We start from the raw sequence: 15,999 nt of genomic DNA on the forward strand, positions 1-15,999 counted from the left end.
AAAATGTATAGCATATGTATATACACACAATAATTAATTAATAAATGAATTCCTTCATTTTATATTCGGCTTAGCCCCTTTATTAATCTGGGGTTACCAGAGCAGAATGAACCGCCTATATGCAATAATAAAAATCAATAAATAATAATTTCTTACGTTTATATAGCACTTTTTTTTACACATTGGGGGAAATCTCCTCATTCACCACCAGTGTTCAGCATCACAGTGATATTGAGACGTTCACCCCTCAAACAATGTGTGATTGTCGGCAAGGACAATAGAAGACAGAATAGGTCATCTGTTAGAGGTGATTGTTCAGTTAAACTTAAGAGAACTGCTTTTGGACAATCAGTTTTTTCAGTTAAAGCAGCAGAAAGATGGAATAAAATACCAGTGTATATCAGAGAGAGCAGCACTTTTAATAATTTTAAAACTGTTCTTAAAATCTGGCTAAAACAAAATCAAATATGCAGCCACTGATTTGATTTCATTTTATTGACAATGATGTATTGTATTTATTGTACTGTAAGTGTATATTGTATTTGTTATAAGTGTTAAATTTGTTACTTCCTGCCCAGGGACTACAGATGTAAATTAGCTTTATAGCTAACTCTGGCACAACATGTCATGTTGTACATTGTCCCTGTAAAAATAAATAAAGTAAATAAAATAAAAAATAAAATCACATGATACCAGACACAAGATAAGCTGAGGCCAAGACAGAAAGAAGACTGGAAGAGAATGAAAGAATGCGACGGCAGCCAGATATATCGCCAGACCGCACACCAGCTATTGGTGGAGAGAAGACAGAATGATGAAGCCAATTATAATGTAGGGATGGTTAGGAGGGCATGATGGCTGAGGCTAATGGGCAAATTTGCCAGGATGCCAGGGTCATCCTGGGATTTTTAACGACCACAGAGAGTCAGGACCTCAGTTTAACGTCTTATACGAATGACAGCACCCACTGAGCAGTATAGATTCCCTTCACTATACTGGGCATTAGGACGCACACAAAACACAGGTTGAGTGCCCCCTGCTGGCCTCACTAATACCACTTCTGGCACCAACCTAGCTTTCCCATGTGCTCTCCCATCAAGGTACTAACCAAGCGCAGCCTTGCTTAGCTTCAGTGGGTGACTATGTGAGAGTTGCAGAGAGCTAGCTGCCAACAATATAGTGGCCTAGCCTAGCTTACATACAATTTCAGCCCTCTCTAAAATGACAGCCTGAACAAACAATGCTTTCCCAACCACTTTGAATTTCTGACTAGTTAAAAAATTCTGAAAATCTTGTAGAAAATAAGAGAAGTGGGTGCCAGAGTGACATTCAACATAATAATGAAACTAACAGTGAAACCAAATGACTATGCAGTCACCACATACTATCCCACATTCCTAGTGATATCAAGTGCAATATTTAGATAATCAGAAAAGATCGACAGGTTTTTAAATAGCCTCATTGACACAGCAGTTAGAGTTTTTGCAAATAGCAGCCGCTCCCTACGGGTTTGGGATAACCCTCATCCATAAATAAATAGTAATTTACTGAAGGCAATATTTAACCCAGCTAGAATTTCACTCAACATAAGTGCTGCCCATTGGGATTGTTCAAGGAAAACATTCAAATTTGGCTTAGATTGTTTTAGAAAAAGCTTTTTTAGGCTGCCGTTGAGCATCATGGCTTTCACCTTGTCTGTTAAATCAATCAGCTCTTGCGCTTTCTCGCCTACTGGCAAGTGGATAATCTCAAGAGGTGCTGCAGGTATAGTGAGTTTGTCAATGGTAAAGTCAACAAAGACTTTTTTCTGTAGCTAAGTGGAAGCGATAGGAGAGCTCTTGGAGGATCCTTCAATGTTGCCACAACAAAGAAGCCTTTAAATTATTTATCACAAACCATTGCCTTTCATATGGCTGCTGAAGGCAAGTAGGTACCACTGCAGCCCGGAGATCTTCAAGTTGGAGGGAGATACGCTGTAAGCTAGTTGGGTGATCTCCAAGTGGGAGAGATTTACACCACAAGTAGGTTGGGTTTGGGATTGTGGTAGGTGTAGATGTTATTTAAACAAAGTAGGTAACCTTGAAGTTTGGGTTTAGGGTTGTGGTAGGTGCAGACGTTAATACAACACAAAAGGTTACTGTGAGGTTGGATTTAGGGTTGTAGTAGGTGTAGATAAAACCCAACAGGTACCAGTGAGGTTGTGTTTAGAGTTGTTGTACAGTCCACTTGGAGCTCAAGTCCCACCCATTTGGAGCTGACCTGTCCATTTGTAGCTGTCTTCGAACTTTGTTTATTCCCTAGGAGCAGGGCCAAATTAATCAATGGGCATTATGTGCACAGGTCAAGAGGCCTGTGCGCACTTGGGGGAATGCCGATTTTGTAGTGTCTCTAAGTGCAAATAGCGCACCTTATTGGAATAAGCTAGTTGAGTGATTCCCGCCCATCACCCTTTGATTGACAGAGTCAACATAACTAAAGCAACAATCAGCAATGTGAGTGGGGTAGCTTATAAAGTGCATTGCAACATGTTTTGACGCAATCGATCATAAGCTCGATTCGAATCCAGCGTCTGATGACGATTTTTTTCCACACTACATATCAGATTTTGCCTACTCTTTAGACTAGGGGTGTCAAAATGAATTGTTTCTTCGGTGCACTGCGATGCAGACGCGGACAATTCGGTATCGGTTCAGTAATAATCATAACCGGTTATTACTGACGTCATTTACCTCATATGCGCTCTGTCGCGAGGGAGGCGATCGCGAGTATTTACAGCGCTTTAACTACTTAAAACTCATAAACTGTGCACAATTTCACTGTGTGTGTTTGCTGGATCAGTCTTTCACTGACATATACAACAGTAGCCTCTATTTCACTGAGATCGAGAGAATGAAAGTAGCCCACTCCATTTCTCTCTCTCTCTTTCTCACACACACACAGTGGCCCATTTGACCTGCTGGCGTGGTTTTTCTTCTCTTCTCGGCTGTTTTACAGCGTAGTTTTGCATACAGTAACGAGCGCGTGTCTGCAGAGTTTTCTCCACCGAGTCTATCATACATCAGCTGTGAGATCGCCGCTGCCGCCTGCCGCTTATCAGCATCACTCATCTGTGAAGAACGCAGCATGCAAGAGCCAATCCCTACCGTTTTTTTTGAGGGTGTGCCCAATCAAAGGGGTGTAAGAGAACTAGACAAGGATCAGAAATTGAGCTGGATGTTTATATTTGTTTATATTATTTGCTAAATGCTTGTTTTGTTTAAAGCTATAGTTTATATATCTGACTGTTTGTATTGAATGACAAAATTGTATTACAAATAGTATATAAATATATTCATACATTTTAATACAAGAAATGCTGCTGTGAAGAAAATATAAAACTGTGTATGGAAAGCACCGTCAATGCACCGTGATGCACCGAAATATCGAGTTGAACCGAATCGATGGCATGATAATCGTAACCGAACCGCACAGTGAGACTAGTGTAGGTTCACAGCTCTACTTTAGACATTAGGAATCATTAATAAGTTTGTGTATTATGGAAGACTAAGGGTGCTTTCACACCTACACTTTTGTTTCGTAAACTGTCTCGTTTGCCCAGTTAGCGCGATTCGTTTGACATATGTGAAACCACCAATTGCACTCGGATCCGCGCCAAAAAAATCGCTCTGAGATCGCTTGAATGAGGTGGTCTTGGCTTGATTGAAACGAATTCTGGAGCGGATCGATTGTAGTGAGAAAGCAAACGATCCGAGCCCGGTTATATCACAGTGTTTTATGGATATGTAATAGGCATACGGCTATATGAAGAGAGAATTATGAGTAGGGCGGGAATTCATTCAACAGACATCCCATGTCTCCCGGAAATTTCAATAGTCTCCCGCAAATGCACAGAGACTCCCGGATGCCCGCAAACGAATGATAATCTCCCAGTAATCACGCGTCTCCCTCCCAGTTCTCAAATACGCTGTGTAGGGACACCGCACCCCACCGCATCCCTCCTCGCTCTTCAGACACGTTGCGTGCATCTTGTCAAACACTGAAACTCTGACCAATGTGAGGAGAGTTTACTCACACGTGACTTGTTTTAGCTCTTTTGGTCTGTTTAGAAACTTGTGAAAGCGAACCGCACCAAGAACAAAGAACAACAATGTAACAATTTTAATCCCTGTTTCGTAACCACTGAATAGATTCACAGGTGTGAAAGCACCCTCAGATTTATAGAACTGGATTGGAGAGGTGTTATATCCAAATCATATGTATTAAAAGTTTGTAGAAGTTTTACATTAAAAAGACCCTTAAATATAAATTTTAGTACTGCTTCTGTGAACTTGAACAAGTATATTAAAATCCATTAATTTTCACTAGTTGTATTAGTATTTTTGTATCAAAGTGTGTTTTAAATGCTTTAAAAGTTAAATCTTTGTAGACTAAAAATATATGTACAGTATATCATTTATTTTAAAAATTCACCCAATACATTATGGATTAATTTAATAAAAAATATGTTATTAATCTTATTTTTTAATTCAACTATAGGGATGCGGCAAGGTAGGGTGCCCTACAAGACATTGTGCCCAAGGGCCTCTGAGTTCTCAATCCGGGCCTGCCTAGGAGGATCCAATTCCACGTTTATAGACACCCATTCACTTTTTTCAGAGATTCTCATATGCCTTCGTAGATTTATAACCTACAATCCAAAACCGTCCAAAGTGCATGTGCCTATCAAGAAAATCTGTGAGGTGTCCTTGTTCTGCCACCGACCCCTTTAGTAGCATCATGTGCTTTTGATTCCTCCTGAGGGTTCTTGTCATACAGTGTATAAATCCAGGTATGATATATAACATGGATGTCTTTGAAGGGCTCGATAATGGCAAGTGTCTTTCATCTTTAGTCTGGTTCTCAATTAGATTGCTGACAGTGCGAATCTGACAAGACGATGACCTTATTTCAATCGCACACTTAATTTTAGAGACTGCTACTGAAAGCCATCACTCAATCAACAGCCACCGAGGAATCTGGTATACATTTGCAGCATTGCCTGGAGGTTGTCTGCATTTGCCTTCTGTTCTTGGGGGGAGATCTCTTGCCAGAGATTAATAAAAGGCTGAGATTGAATTTGAAAGTTCAAATGAGCCGTTTCATAAAAAGAACTTTTTTCATTTTATTAACTTTTAGAAAAGATGCACATCAAAGATCTTTATGATGCCGTAATGATACTCAAGCACGGTGCATTACTAAATTAAAACATTCAGAGTAAATGTAAATCAACTCATCTTCGTTCGCACTCATATTCATGTATCTTTAGAGTTTTACGCTCTTAGGATAATTGCCGCCTCGCTGCAAAGTGAGCTCTGGCTTCCTCCCAAATCCAAAAATAAAAAGATGCATGTTAAACAAATCTATAAACGGTTTAAATATTTACTGAGACGACAAGAAACAGCATATTTTGACAGTCTCAAATCTTATCTCGCGTGATTCAATTTGCCTCTCAAGGTCAAATGCTTTAGCCTACTTCACTTAAACTTGTAAGAGTCGTAATGAATTCCCAAGCTCACAACAGAAGCATATGCGACCTCAAAACAAGGACATAATCCACCTCATCCACGATGATGATGATAAACGGCATGGATGCGCTCTGCATCTGCGATGAGCTGGTCAATGGCCAGGACTACCATCGCTGTAACTCGATGAAAGTGGGTTAAAGGGTAGTGTGTCATTGGTAAAAGTGAGAAAAAAAAGGCCTTTGTTTACCATTGTGGTGAGGATGTACTTGTAGAAGGCTGATGTCATTCCTAATTCTGAGGCCTAGAAAGAGCAGACGTAAGCAATGTTAAAATTAAAATGGACAAATCTGAATTTGAAGCATCTTTGATCAGATTTTCAGACAGAGGTATCATTCAGAAATCATTCTACACTGCTGATTTAAACCCAATAATCATTTAGAATAATATAAAGACACTTTCTGACTCAACCTTGATTGCAACAAAAGGCAATTGTAAAATTGTATTTTTATAAATCTCCTTAAATCCCTGGGATTCAGCTTTTGCCAAGCAGGTACAAGACGTCAACGTTTTCAATTTAGACTCTTGGTCAGCTATAATGCAGATTCAACATCACATATCCTGGTTTACGGCTGAACCCAGGCCGTGTCGTCATTTGTCAAGAGCATTAGCATCTCAAAAATTTCTATAACTTTCCATTTTAAAGCTTGTCTGTTGCAGTTGCATGGATTACTAAAACTAACTATATATGATTGGTTAATTAGGCAAGTCATTGTATAATGATGGTTTATTCTTTAGACCAGGGGTCTCAAACTCGCGGCCCGCGGGCCATTTGCGGCCCTCAGTGCAATATTTTGTGGCCCGCGCCGACCGCTGTACTCTGACAGAATCAGCGGAGCGGGGAAAGAGAGCGCTCCCCGCTCCGCTGATTCTATCCGTACACAGCGGATCTGCGAATCTCTCAGTTGTCGTGCGCATTCTTATCAGCTGTGTTGTCGCGCGCGTACTCAAGAGCGGTGTTATCGCGCGCCTACTGAAGGGCGCAACCGAGGGTGTTTCGCGTCGCGGGGGCACTTTTGATCATTTTGGAAGGGCACTTTAGCCCTATGTGTGCACGTGCCTGCCCTGCATCTTAGGTAGATACAGACTGGTACAGACTGATGTGACTGGAGTGGGGTGGGGGTGTTTTATTTATACATATATACGCCTTTTTTTTTAGGTGAGGGAATGGAAGTTTTGAGTGAGTTCCCCCACTTTTTTTCCCTAGGACTTCAATAAGTCAAAGTACAAGTCTAGACTTAATGATGATCATCTTCAAGCCATACTGAGGGTCTCAACTGCTTCCGCTCTAAAGCCAAATGTGGTTCAGATTTGTGAGAAGAAGCGCTGTCAAGTCTCTGGCAGCAAGAAGTAGGCAAAAGATGCCATGTTCAGAAGAACTGTTCATAATCTTCACTCAATGTTCTATTAATGTTCAGGACACTTCATGTTCAGAAGAAATAATTAAAACTGTTAATAATGACATTTCAGGACTTTTTTTTGTGGAATCCCTTATGCGGCCCAGCCTCACCCAGACCTTGCCTCCTGCGGCCCCCAGGTAAATTGAGTTTGAGACCCCTGCTTTAGACAATCAAAATAAAAGTATTGCTTAAAGGGGCTAATAATAGCTGACTAGCCAAAATTAAACAAACAAGACTTTCTCTAGAAGAAAAAAAAACATTATAGGAAATACTGTGAAAAATTCCTTGATCTGTTAAACATCATTTGGGAAATATTTGAAAAAGAAAATAGTAATAAACAGGAGGGTGATCGATTTTGAGTTTAACTGTATACAACGATACTGTTAATACAAATGACTGCTATATTAACCACTATTAATACAAATTAGTATTGAAAAACACTGGAAATAATACCATGATTTTTCAGCACACATACCTTCTTTAGTATTAGTATTGACACTGATGCATTGGCATCAATGATAATAGTTGCAACTTTGTCATCCCGGATTTCTTTCAGCAGGGGGGTGGGGTCCAAATTTTCATCCAGCATCCTGACTGAGAGAGTTTCCCGGGATATGAGGAAGTGACGCACAAGCTCCTCCAACCTCAGCAGGCCTGCGAATCCAACACAAACCCACAAATCTTTTAGTTAACCGTATTATTACAGGGCATTTGTGAAACATTAGCAAAACTTTAAAGGGCACCTATGATGAAAATCAAGTTTTGTAAGCTGTTTGGGCAGAACTGTGTGTATATATAGTCTCCACTGTGATTTTGGAGTGATAGAAACACAATACTTTTTTTTTTTTTTTTTTTTTTTTTTTTACTTCTAGATGGTAAAATAGGATCCATATCAAAGTGATTTTGAGGCCCACCGCAATGTGACATAGGAGTGCAGTTTTATCCGCCCACCGATTTGATTGACAGGCACCATGTTTCTATAATAACATGTATGCACACGTCCACAGAACATTTTTTACAAATAAACTGGGATTAAAATATCTGTTCCAACTTTCTGTGATTTTTAATGAAGTTTTATACATTAAAACAGAGCCGGTTTGTTATAAAGACAGTATATTAGATGTATTTCTTAATTGATATAATCACCACAGCCACATGGTGTCAGTAAACATGCATATAAATGTATGTGTGTGTGCGTGTGTGTGTGTGTGTTTGTGTACTGCAAATGGCATTTGTGTGAGACTCATCATTTCAGAAAGGCTTGAATAAACTTCCCCACAAGTACATCAAATAAACTTACTTGGTATTTTTGACTAATGAGCTGTATTTCAGTCTCATCCATGTCTGTCTCTATCACTGACTTCTGTTTATCTGCTGTAATGTAGTGCTGGGTCATTCTTGAACGATTCAATTATTTTCAACAAATCTTTTGTGTGACTCAAGAACGATGAGTCCTCTTAGGGAGTGATCCGTTCATTCACGCATATCCACATTTGTGCAGGTGGAGTAGAAGATTAGCTCCTTCTTCAAGTCTTCTATTAGGTTTGAGTCGTTCGTTCATCATGTGAAAGACAGAAGCCAATCATATGCCTTTAAAGTTGGAAAAAGATTTGATCCATTAATTTCTCAAGTACTTGAGTTTGAGTCATCTCTCTTTACACGAACTACTCAAAAACCAAAAGACTCAATGGGTGAAACAATCATGGCTCTTTTCGGCTCAGATTGTGTGCATTGGTTAAACTTATCTGCTTGTTAAGTCGAAATGGATAGGTGACGTATGGAATACTGTTTCGGAGTCCAAGCCGCTACTCATTTGAATTGCGAAAATATAAATTTTTAGTCCTCTTAGACATTAAAGTGAATGTAATAGAAAAGCATGGTGTACACGGCAGTCTCTAAACGTGCTTCATCACAAATACCAAAATTGTAACAATTTATAAAAAAAATTATCATTTATATATATATATATATATATATATATATATATATATATATATATATATATATATATTATAATATATATATATATATTGCGATCGTGATTTTCAAAAGTATTACAACGCTTTGTAAACATTTAATATTACTATTTGACGAGTCTTCCCATACCGTTTGATATAGCAAATGGACCCGGAAGCCGATTCGCGTGTCGTGACACTTAACGAATGAACTACTCAAATTTGAATACCTGTCAGAAGAGGTGAGCAGACAATTATGGACAAAAGAAAAAACAGGTAAACAGTAAATTACCATTTTCTCTTCTTTTAGCACTCTATTTATGACTTGTTTGTATCAAGATCGACGCTTGGTGTGTTTGTTGATGCGTCTGAAAGCAACTCGTATCATTTTAATAATATTTTGGCAAATTGAACGAAACGACTTGAAAAAATGATTCTCACTGAACGAGACTCAAAGGTCCGAGTCAGTAAAATGATCTGAATGTCTCATCACTACTGTAATGCAGGAGAAGTAGACATGCACCTGGGAGGAGTGGGTGAGGAGAGCAGCTCATTTGCATTTAAAGCCACAGGCTATTAAAAACAGCTACAATGTAGTCAGAGACCAAATTGGGCATATTGTGTAGATAAATGATCTGGTGGGTATTTTGAGGTGAAATTTTATAGACACATTCTGGAGACAACAAAGAGGTAATATAGGTGCCCTTTAATAAATATTGCAATTTTTTACAGTGATTGTACAGTTGAAGTCAGAATTATTAGCCTTTTTTATCTTTGCCATGATGACATGTGCATAATATTTTACTAGATATTTTTTACAGATACTAGTATTCAGTTTAAAGTGACATTAAAAGGCTTAACTGGGTTAATTAAGCAAGTCATTGAATAACGTCCTGGTTACGTACGTAACTCTCGCTCAACAAATAGGGAACGGAGACATGTGTCTCCACTGCCACAGCACCTGAGTCTCCAGCTGGGAGGTGAGCGATCGGCTCTTCAGCAGGCAAAATTCTGATGAGCTGACTCCAGCAGCTGACTGATATAGCCCAAATTGGCTCATCAGTTTCAGCTGTGGAGCTAAGCTCCGCCAATTCATTTGGCATTTCATTGACCTGTTTTCATATCTTCAGAAGTGTTTGGTCGTCTAATGCCTAGTTCAGACTGCATGATTTTAGCCCCGATTTTGGCTCGCCGACAGGTTTTGGAAATCGCCGACAAATGCCTGAAATCACAGGTAAATTGCTGCTCGTGCATGTGAGTGACAATCACACAGTATGATCTTTCAAAGACGTGATCTGAGAGAATCGCTGATGAGTCGCCGATGCCTGTGAGGTGTTCGGCATGCTAAATATCTGGAGCTGTCGGCGATTCAAATCATGCGGTGTGAATTGAGTTTTGACTGAAAATAACATCAGCCATCGCCTACAGCCAATGAGAGAGCGACATTCACTTGCGTGTGTGTGTGTGTGTGTGTGTGTATACCTGCTGCAGGCCAGCGGGAGGCTGGGGGAGAAGTTAAAAGCGCTCTTTTTTGGTTTATTTGGACCCATGAAATGGAAGAAAAACTAGTGGAGGTTTGACAGGACTCAGGAGCAACCCTGTCTGTTTGACGTTTCATACAGAAAGAAATTAGTTTATTATCAACGTTAAGGAGAAATGGCTAATTCCCTTTAAACCCAGGTGAGCAAATATGTACATTTTCTACCCCATTAAAGGCTTCTTTCTCATTATGTAGTTATTAATAAAAAAAGATATACTACGTGTTTTTGGCTGGGAGACGTAGTTTGGACGAAGTTGTCGGCGATTCTTCCTATAGTAAAGTCATGCAATGTGAAAGTCCCTGTCGCCGATCCATCTTGCAGTGTAAACAAAGCAGCGACGAAACGCTAGCCCAGATAGTCATGCAGTGTGAAAACATCTGTGACATGACTACTTTGAAAATCATGCAGTCTGAACTCGGCATAAAGCTCTCCCAAAGTCTGTTTATTGGCCTTATTCTAAAATGCCGAAGTGCGCTCGTTTTCTCGATCGTTTTAGAACTTCCGATTCAGTTGCCTATGGGAGAAATGACTAGGAATAATAAATGGCAGAAAACAGTCGAACTACTTGCTCTACAAACAAATGTTTGCATTATTATACAGACCAAGTAGAATAATATAATAAGAAAATATTCGTTTGCAACATCAAGCAGCGTAACGAGCAGTTTTTAATGTCTAAAAATGAATGGAAGTGAATGAGACCGGAAGTCTTGAGCCAAAGGATTCAAATGGCTACGCCCGCTCGTCAGGCAAAGAATAAGGTGAATACAGACACACGTAAGAGTTCCCTTATGAAGGGGAACAATGGTTTGTTCTGCTGCAAAAAAATTGATGATAATATTGACCTTGAAAGAGGCTAAATTATCATATGCATTTGTTTATATGACAAAACATGCTTTTTGACTCAAGCAGGTCCATACTGACTACAAAGGCAGATACTGATAAGATCAGGGCCTGTTGTGTGGACCTTGGGGGTTTTATGGTGTGGTCACATGTTGATTGGTCAGTTTGAATGTCTTGAACGACTTTAGTCAAGAAAGATACAAGATAGGTGGTAAACTCGAGCTCTGTCTCTTTTCCTGCCCTCTCTTTTGCTGGCCTGCTTCTCTCCTGCTCTGCTCCACTCCTCCTCTGGAGTCTATCTTCTCTGACTCTACTGCAATCAGGCTTTTGGGCCTGCTCTCTTTGTCTCTCTCTCCCTCCCCCTGTGTCTCTCCTTCTACCTCTGGTAACTTTAATTTTACATTTAAGCTGGGTACAATTTATACAATATGTTTTATCATTTCATATTTGATCATTTTATACAGTATTTTGTTATTAATTCAGTTGTAACCATAGAGAATTATTGTCATTAAATCATTTCATTTTCCAGTATTTGTGAATTGCTTTTGATTTAACATCAACACTTAATTGTTCCATATTGCAATACAATACAATCACATAATATCAACGCTCTCCCACATTTATAGCTATTAATACTGCCCTTATTTCCGTTTTTGGTATGAGATTGCAGAAGAATGGTTTAACTTGAAATGTACAGTTTTTTACCATCATGCTGATCACTTTTTAGTCACTCTGCAGAACTACAGTTCGAACCGCTGTGGTTTAAAGACCGTCCTTACAACCTTAAAATGATTTTTAAAAAAGTGAAAAACAAATGAGAACAACAAAATAAAACAAATAAGACTTTCTCCAGAAGAAACAATATTTTCAGAAATACTGTGAAAAATTCCTTGCTCTGTTATACATCATTTGAGAAATATTTTAAAAAGTGGCTTCAACTGTATATCGTAATTAGCGCTCATCATAAATCCTATACTGTGATAATTCAAATAAATGTCAACCAAACATCTACAACTGTCAATTTTTTGTACACCTTACCTTTCTTTCCACCCTGCTCCTCCATATTAAAGTCAGCGACTATCGAATGAAGTGACTTTGAGAGCCCATAAAGTTAATTCCATATGTACATAAATTTGTGCTCTGAGCCACCACAAAATCCAATATGGTGACTTCATTGATTTTGGACCGCAGTCAACAAGATGCACGACTAACGATAACAGCGAGGGGAAGTGATGAAAGGGTGGTCACTCAAAAAAAAAAAAAAAAACGCTAACAAAACACTGTGTGCGTGGTATTTATGTTCTCTCATGAAGCCACATTAGCAAGGAATTAGCAATGAGCACATCCATGCATGCTAATGTACACGGAGAGCTCAAAGATGCATAACCACCTGCATCTTAAACAGACGTACGCTTTATCATGAGCACAGGCTGCAATAATTATATGGAAAAGGATGTGATGTGTAGATATGCAAACAGCAGTAAACACTGGTGCGTGAAAGCGTACCTCCATTTCCCGGACCGTACCAATCAAGCGAGAGCTGCTCGCATCAGCAAGTCACGAGAGATCAACTATAGCGGCTCGCATACGTTTCACTCTAGCACACTAACTACCCCTCATTAAGCAGAGTCAACAGAGGATAACAAACACAATTCATAGGTCTTCTTGTTTGCTCGCATGCGGACACAATCCTTAATGTGATGTCCCTCAGAATGTAGATAGCACTGCGCACTGAAAAAAATCAAGGAGCAAATTTTTTTTTGTATATACACTAACCGGCCACTTTATTAGGTACACCTGACTAGTACCGGGTTGTACACTCTTTTGCCTTCAGAACTGCCTTAATCCTTCGTGGCATAGATTCAATAAGGTACTGGAAATATTCCTCTGATATTTTGCTCCATGTTGACCTGATAGCATCATGCAGTTGCAGCAGATTTGTCGGCTTCAAATTCATGATGCGAATCTCCCGTTCCACCACATCCCAAAGGTGCTCAATTGGATCGAGTCTGGTGACTGTGGAGGCCATTTGAGTACAGTGAACTGATTGTCGTGTTCAAGAAACCATTCTGAGATGATTCACACTTTATGACATGGTGCGTTATTCTGCTGGAAGTAGCCATCAGAAGATGGGTACACTGTGGTCATACAGAGATGGACATGGTCAGCAACAAAACTCAGGTAGACTGTGGCATTAATACAATGCTCAATTGGCACTAATGGGCCCGAAGTGTGCCAAGAAAATATCCCCCACTCCATTACACCACCACCACCAGCCAGAAACATTGATTCAAGGCAAAATGGATCCATGCTTTTATGATGTTGACGCCAAATTCTGACCTGACCATCCGATTGTCGTAGTAGAAATTGAGACTCATCAGACCAAGCAACGTTCTTCCAGTCATCTATTGTTCAATTATGGTAAGCCTGTGCGAATTGTAGCCTCAGTTTCCTTTTCTTAGCTGGCAGGAGTGGTACCCGGTGTGGTCTTCTGCTGCTTTAGCCCATCCGCTTCAAGGTTGGACGTGTTCAGAGATGCTCTTCAGGTTACCTCGGTTGTAACGAGTGCTTATTTGAGTTACTGTTGCCTTTCTATCAGCCCCAACCAGTCTAGCCATTCTACTCTGACCTCTGGCATCAACAAGGCATTTGCGCCCACAGAACTGCCGCTCACTGGATATTTTCTCTTTTTGGGACCATTCTCTGTAAATCCTAGAGATGGTTGTGCATGAAAATCCCAGTAGATCAGCAGTTTCTGAAGTACTCAGACCAGCCCGTCTGGCACAAACAACCATGCCACTTTCAAAGTCACTTAAATCACCTTTCTTCCCCATTCTGATGCATGTTTTGAACTGCAGCAGATCATTTTGAACATGTCTACATGCCTAAATGCCTTTAGTTGTGATTGGCTGATGAGAAATTTACGTTAGCGAGCAGTTCGACCGGTGTACCTAATAAAGTGGCCAGTGAGTGTATATAATAAATAACATAATCATCTTCTAATATATATATATGTATTATTAATTTTGTATGGGAACTTCTCACTAAAACTAAATTTCCATTAGACCATTACATCCAAGTCTCGTCTGTCAGCTAGATGTTAGCTTGTCACCTAGCCAGGTTTTAGGAACAACAAATAATAATAGCTTAACTTCTAGTTGATCATTTGGTATCAGAAGTGATTTATACGAAAGGCAAAGACCTCTGGTTATGCTTATTTTACCAAAAAATAAAATTGTGTCGGGACAACATAAGTGTGTGGAAGCCAGCATTTTTTACAGTGTTTATAAACTGAACTAACACAAGCTAATTGCTGAAGCTACATGTTTGTTGAAAATAATGTTATTATAATCATCTTGGAAAAAAAAAATCCAAAAGCATGAAGCTAATAAATGGCTTAATCTTACAAAAAAAATGTAATTTGCTGAAGCATGGCACAGACATTAATAACATCATATAATAGGCAGCAAGCCTAATGATAATGCACTTAGGTTAAAAATAAAGTGAATTGCAGTGTGAACCGGCGACTGTGAAATGAGTTAGAGAGTGTGCTGTGAACAATGAACAATTCGTAGTTCGTAGTTGATTGTGTCATCGCCTTCCCGGCAGACTTACACTCTGCTTTGGCACAGATCAGGCTGGCCGTCGGGTAACCGAAAGAGCGCAAAATGGCACCGATCGCCAAGCTTAAATCCTCGTTGCTAGGATACAGCGTCACCGAGGCAAAGCGTAGATATGGCAAGCGCGGCGTCTCCTCTGGACCGATCTTGATGTGAGGGATCTGGGGGAAACAGACAAGAACAAAGATGGTTTTTCAATCCTGTCCTGGAGAGCTGTAGCACCCCATAACTTATTTGCCTTCCTTATTTAACACAACTGATTCAGATCATAAGCGCATTAGATGAGAGCTCTGCGAAGTGATCTACTGTAAGTGTGTCAGATAAGAGAAAAATACAACGTGTTGCCAAAACTAGGATTGAAAACCACTGATTTAGACGAACAGATTGTGTAATTGACTAACATGGGTTTTCAATGGCTGATGCCAATTTCTAAAGCAGCGGATTTCAGCTGAGCTCCTGGGGGTCCCATAGCTGTGTGCAATGTTGTATGTCTTTTCTTAAACACATCTGATTCAGATCTTCAACTGGTTGGAAAATAGTCTTAAATCAGCAAGCCAGGTTTAGTATTTTTGTCTGTTATGAGAGTTTCTTAGGTTTTTCACACTGCGCTTAGAGCAGGGGTGTCCAAACTCGATCCTGGAGGGACAAAAGTCTGGTTATTTATAGTGAGTTAAGGATCGTCTGATTGGATAATCAGTCATTAGCTAAAGTTGGAACAGCTGTGAACAATCATAAGCACGTAATCCTCTTGAAATTTGTTTATAAATAAACTTCACTACATGAGGCCCCTGGTTATTATAATGTTTAGGGCCTAAATAATGAAAGTGAAAGTAAAAACAGAAAAAGAAAATAATTACTTGGTCTTTTTATACCATAATAAAGCAATGTATCCTGGGAGATACAACTCATAAAATTCTAAATAAATCAAATGTGTTTTAAAAATGAATAAATCTTAGGTCCAGATGATAGAAAAAAAGACATCAAATATTCTTTTGCATTTCCATTCTTGCCCGTTTAAGTGTTAAATTATATTATAACCCGTAATTAAAGCACCCGACCAGACTGTGTATAAATATAACACA

The 15,999-nt window shown here is 39.4% G+C and overlaps 1 protein-coding gene across 6 annotated transcripts in view; it reads right to left on the minus strand.

The window, feature by feature from the left end:
- The window catches only part of si:ch211-264f5.8, a 198,348-nt gene that overhangs the window by 63,059 nt on the left and 119,290 nt on the right, over positions 1-15,999 (minus strand). For all 6 annotated transcript variants that reach the window (XM_087295325.1, XM_087295323.1, XM_087295324.1 and 3 more), the window contains exons 7-9: positions 14,913-15,078; positions 7,437-7,615; positions 5,752-5,805 (exon numbers count right to left, since the gene is read on the minus strand). In XM_087295325.1, the coding sequence (XP_087151451.1) occupies positions 5,752-5,805; positions 7,437-7,615; positions 14,913-15,078 (399 nt within the window). The remainder of the gene's footprint in view (positions 1-5,751; positions 5,806-7,436; positions 7,616-14,912; positions 15,079-15,999) is intronic.

Source organism: Danio rerio, chromosome 19 (assembly GCF_052040795.2).
Source record: "Danio rerio strain M-AB ecotype USA chromosome 19, GRCz13ab, whole genome shotgun sequence".
NCBI lineage: Eukaryota > Metazoa > Chordata > Actinopteri > Cypriniformes > Danionidae > Danio > Danio rerio.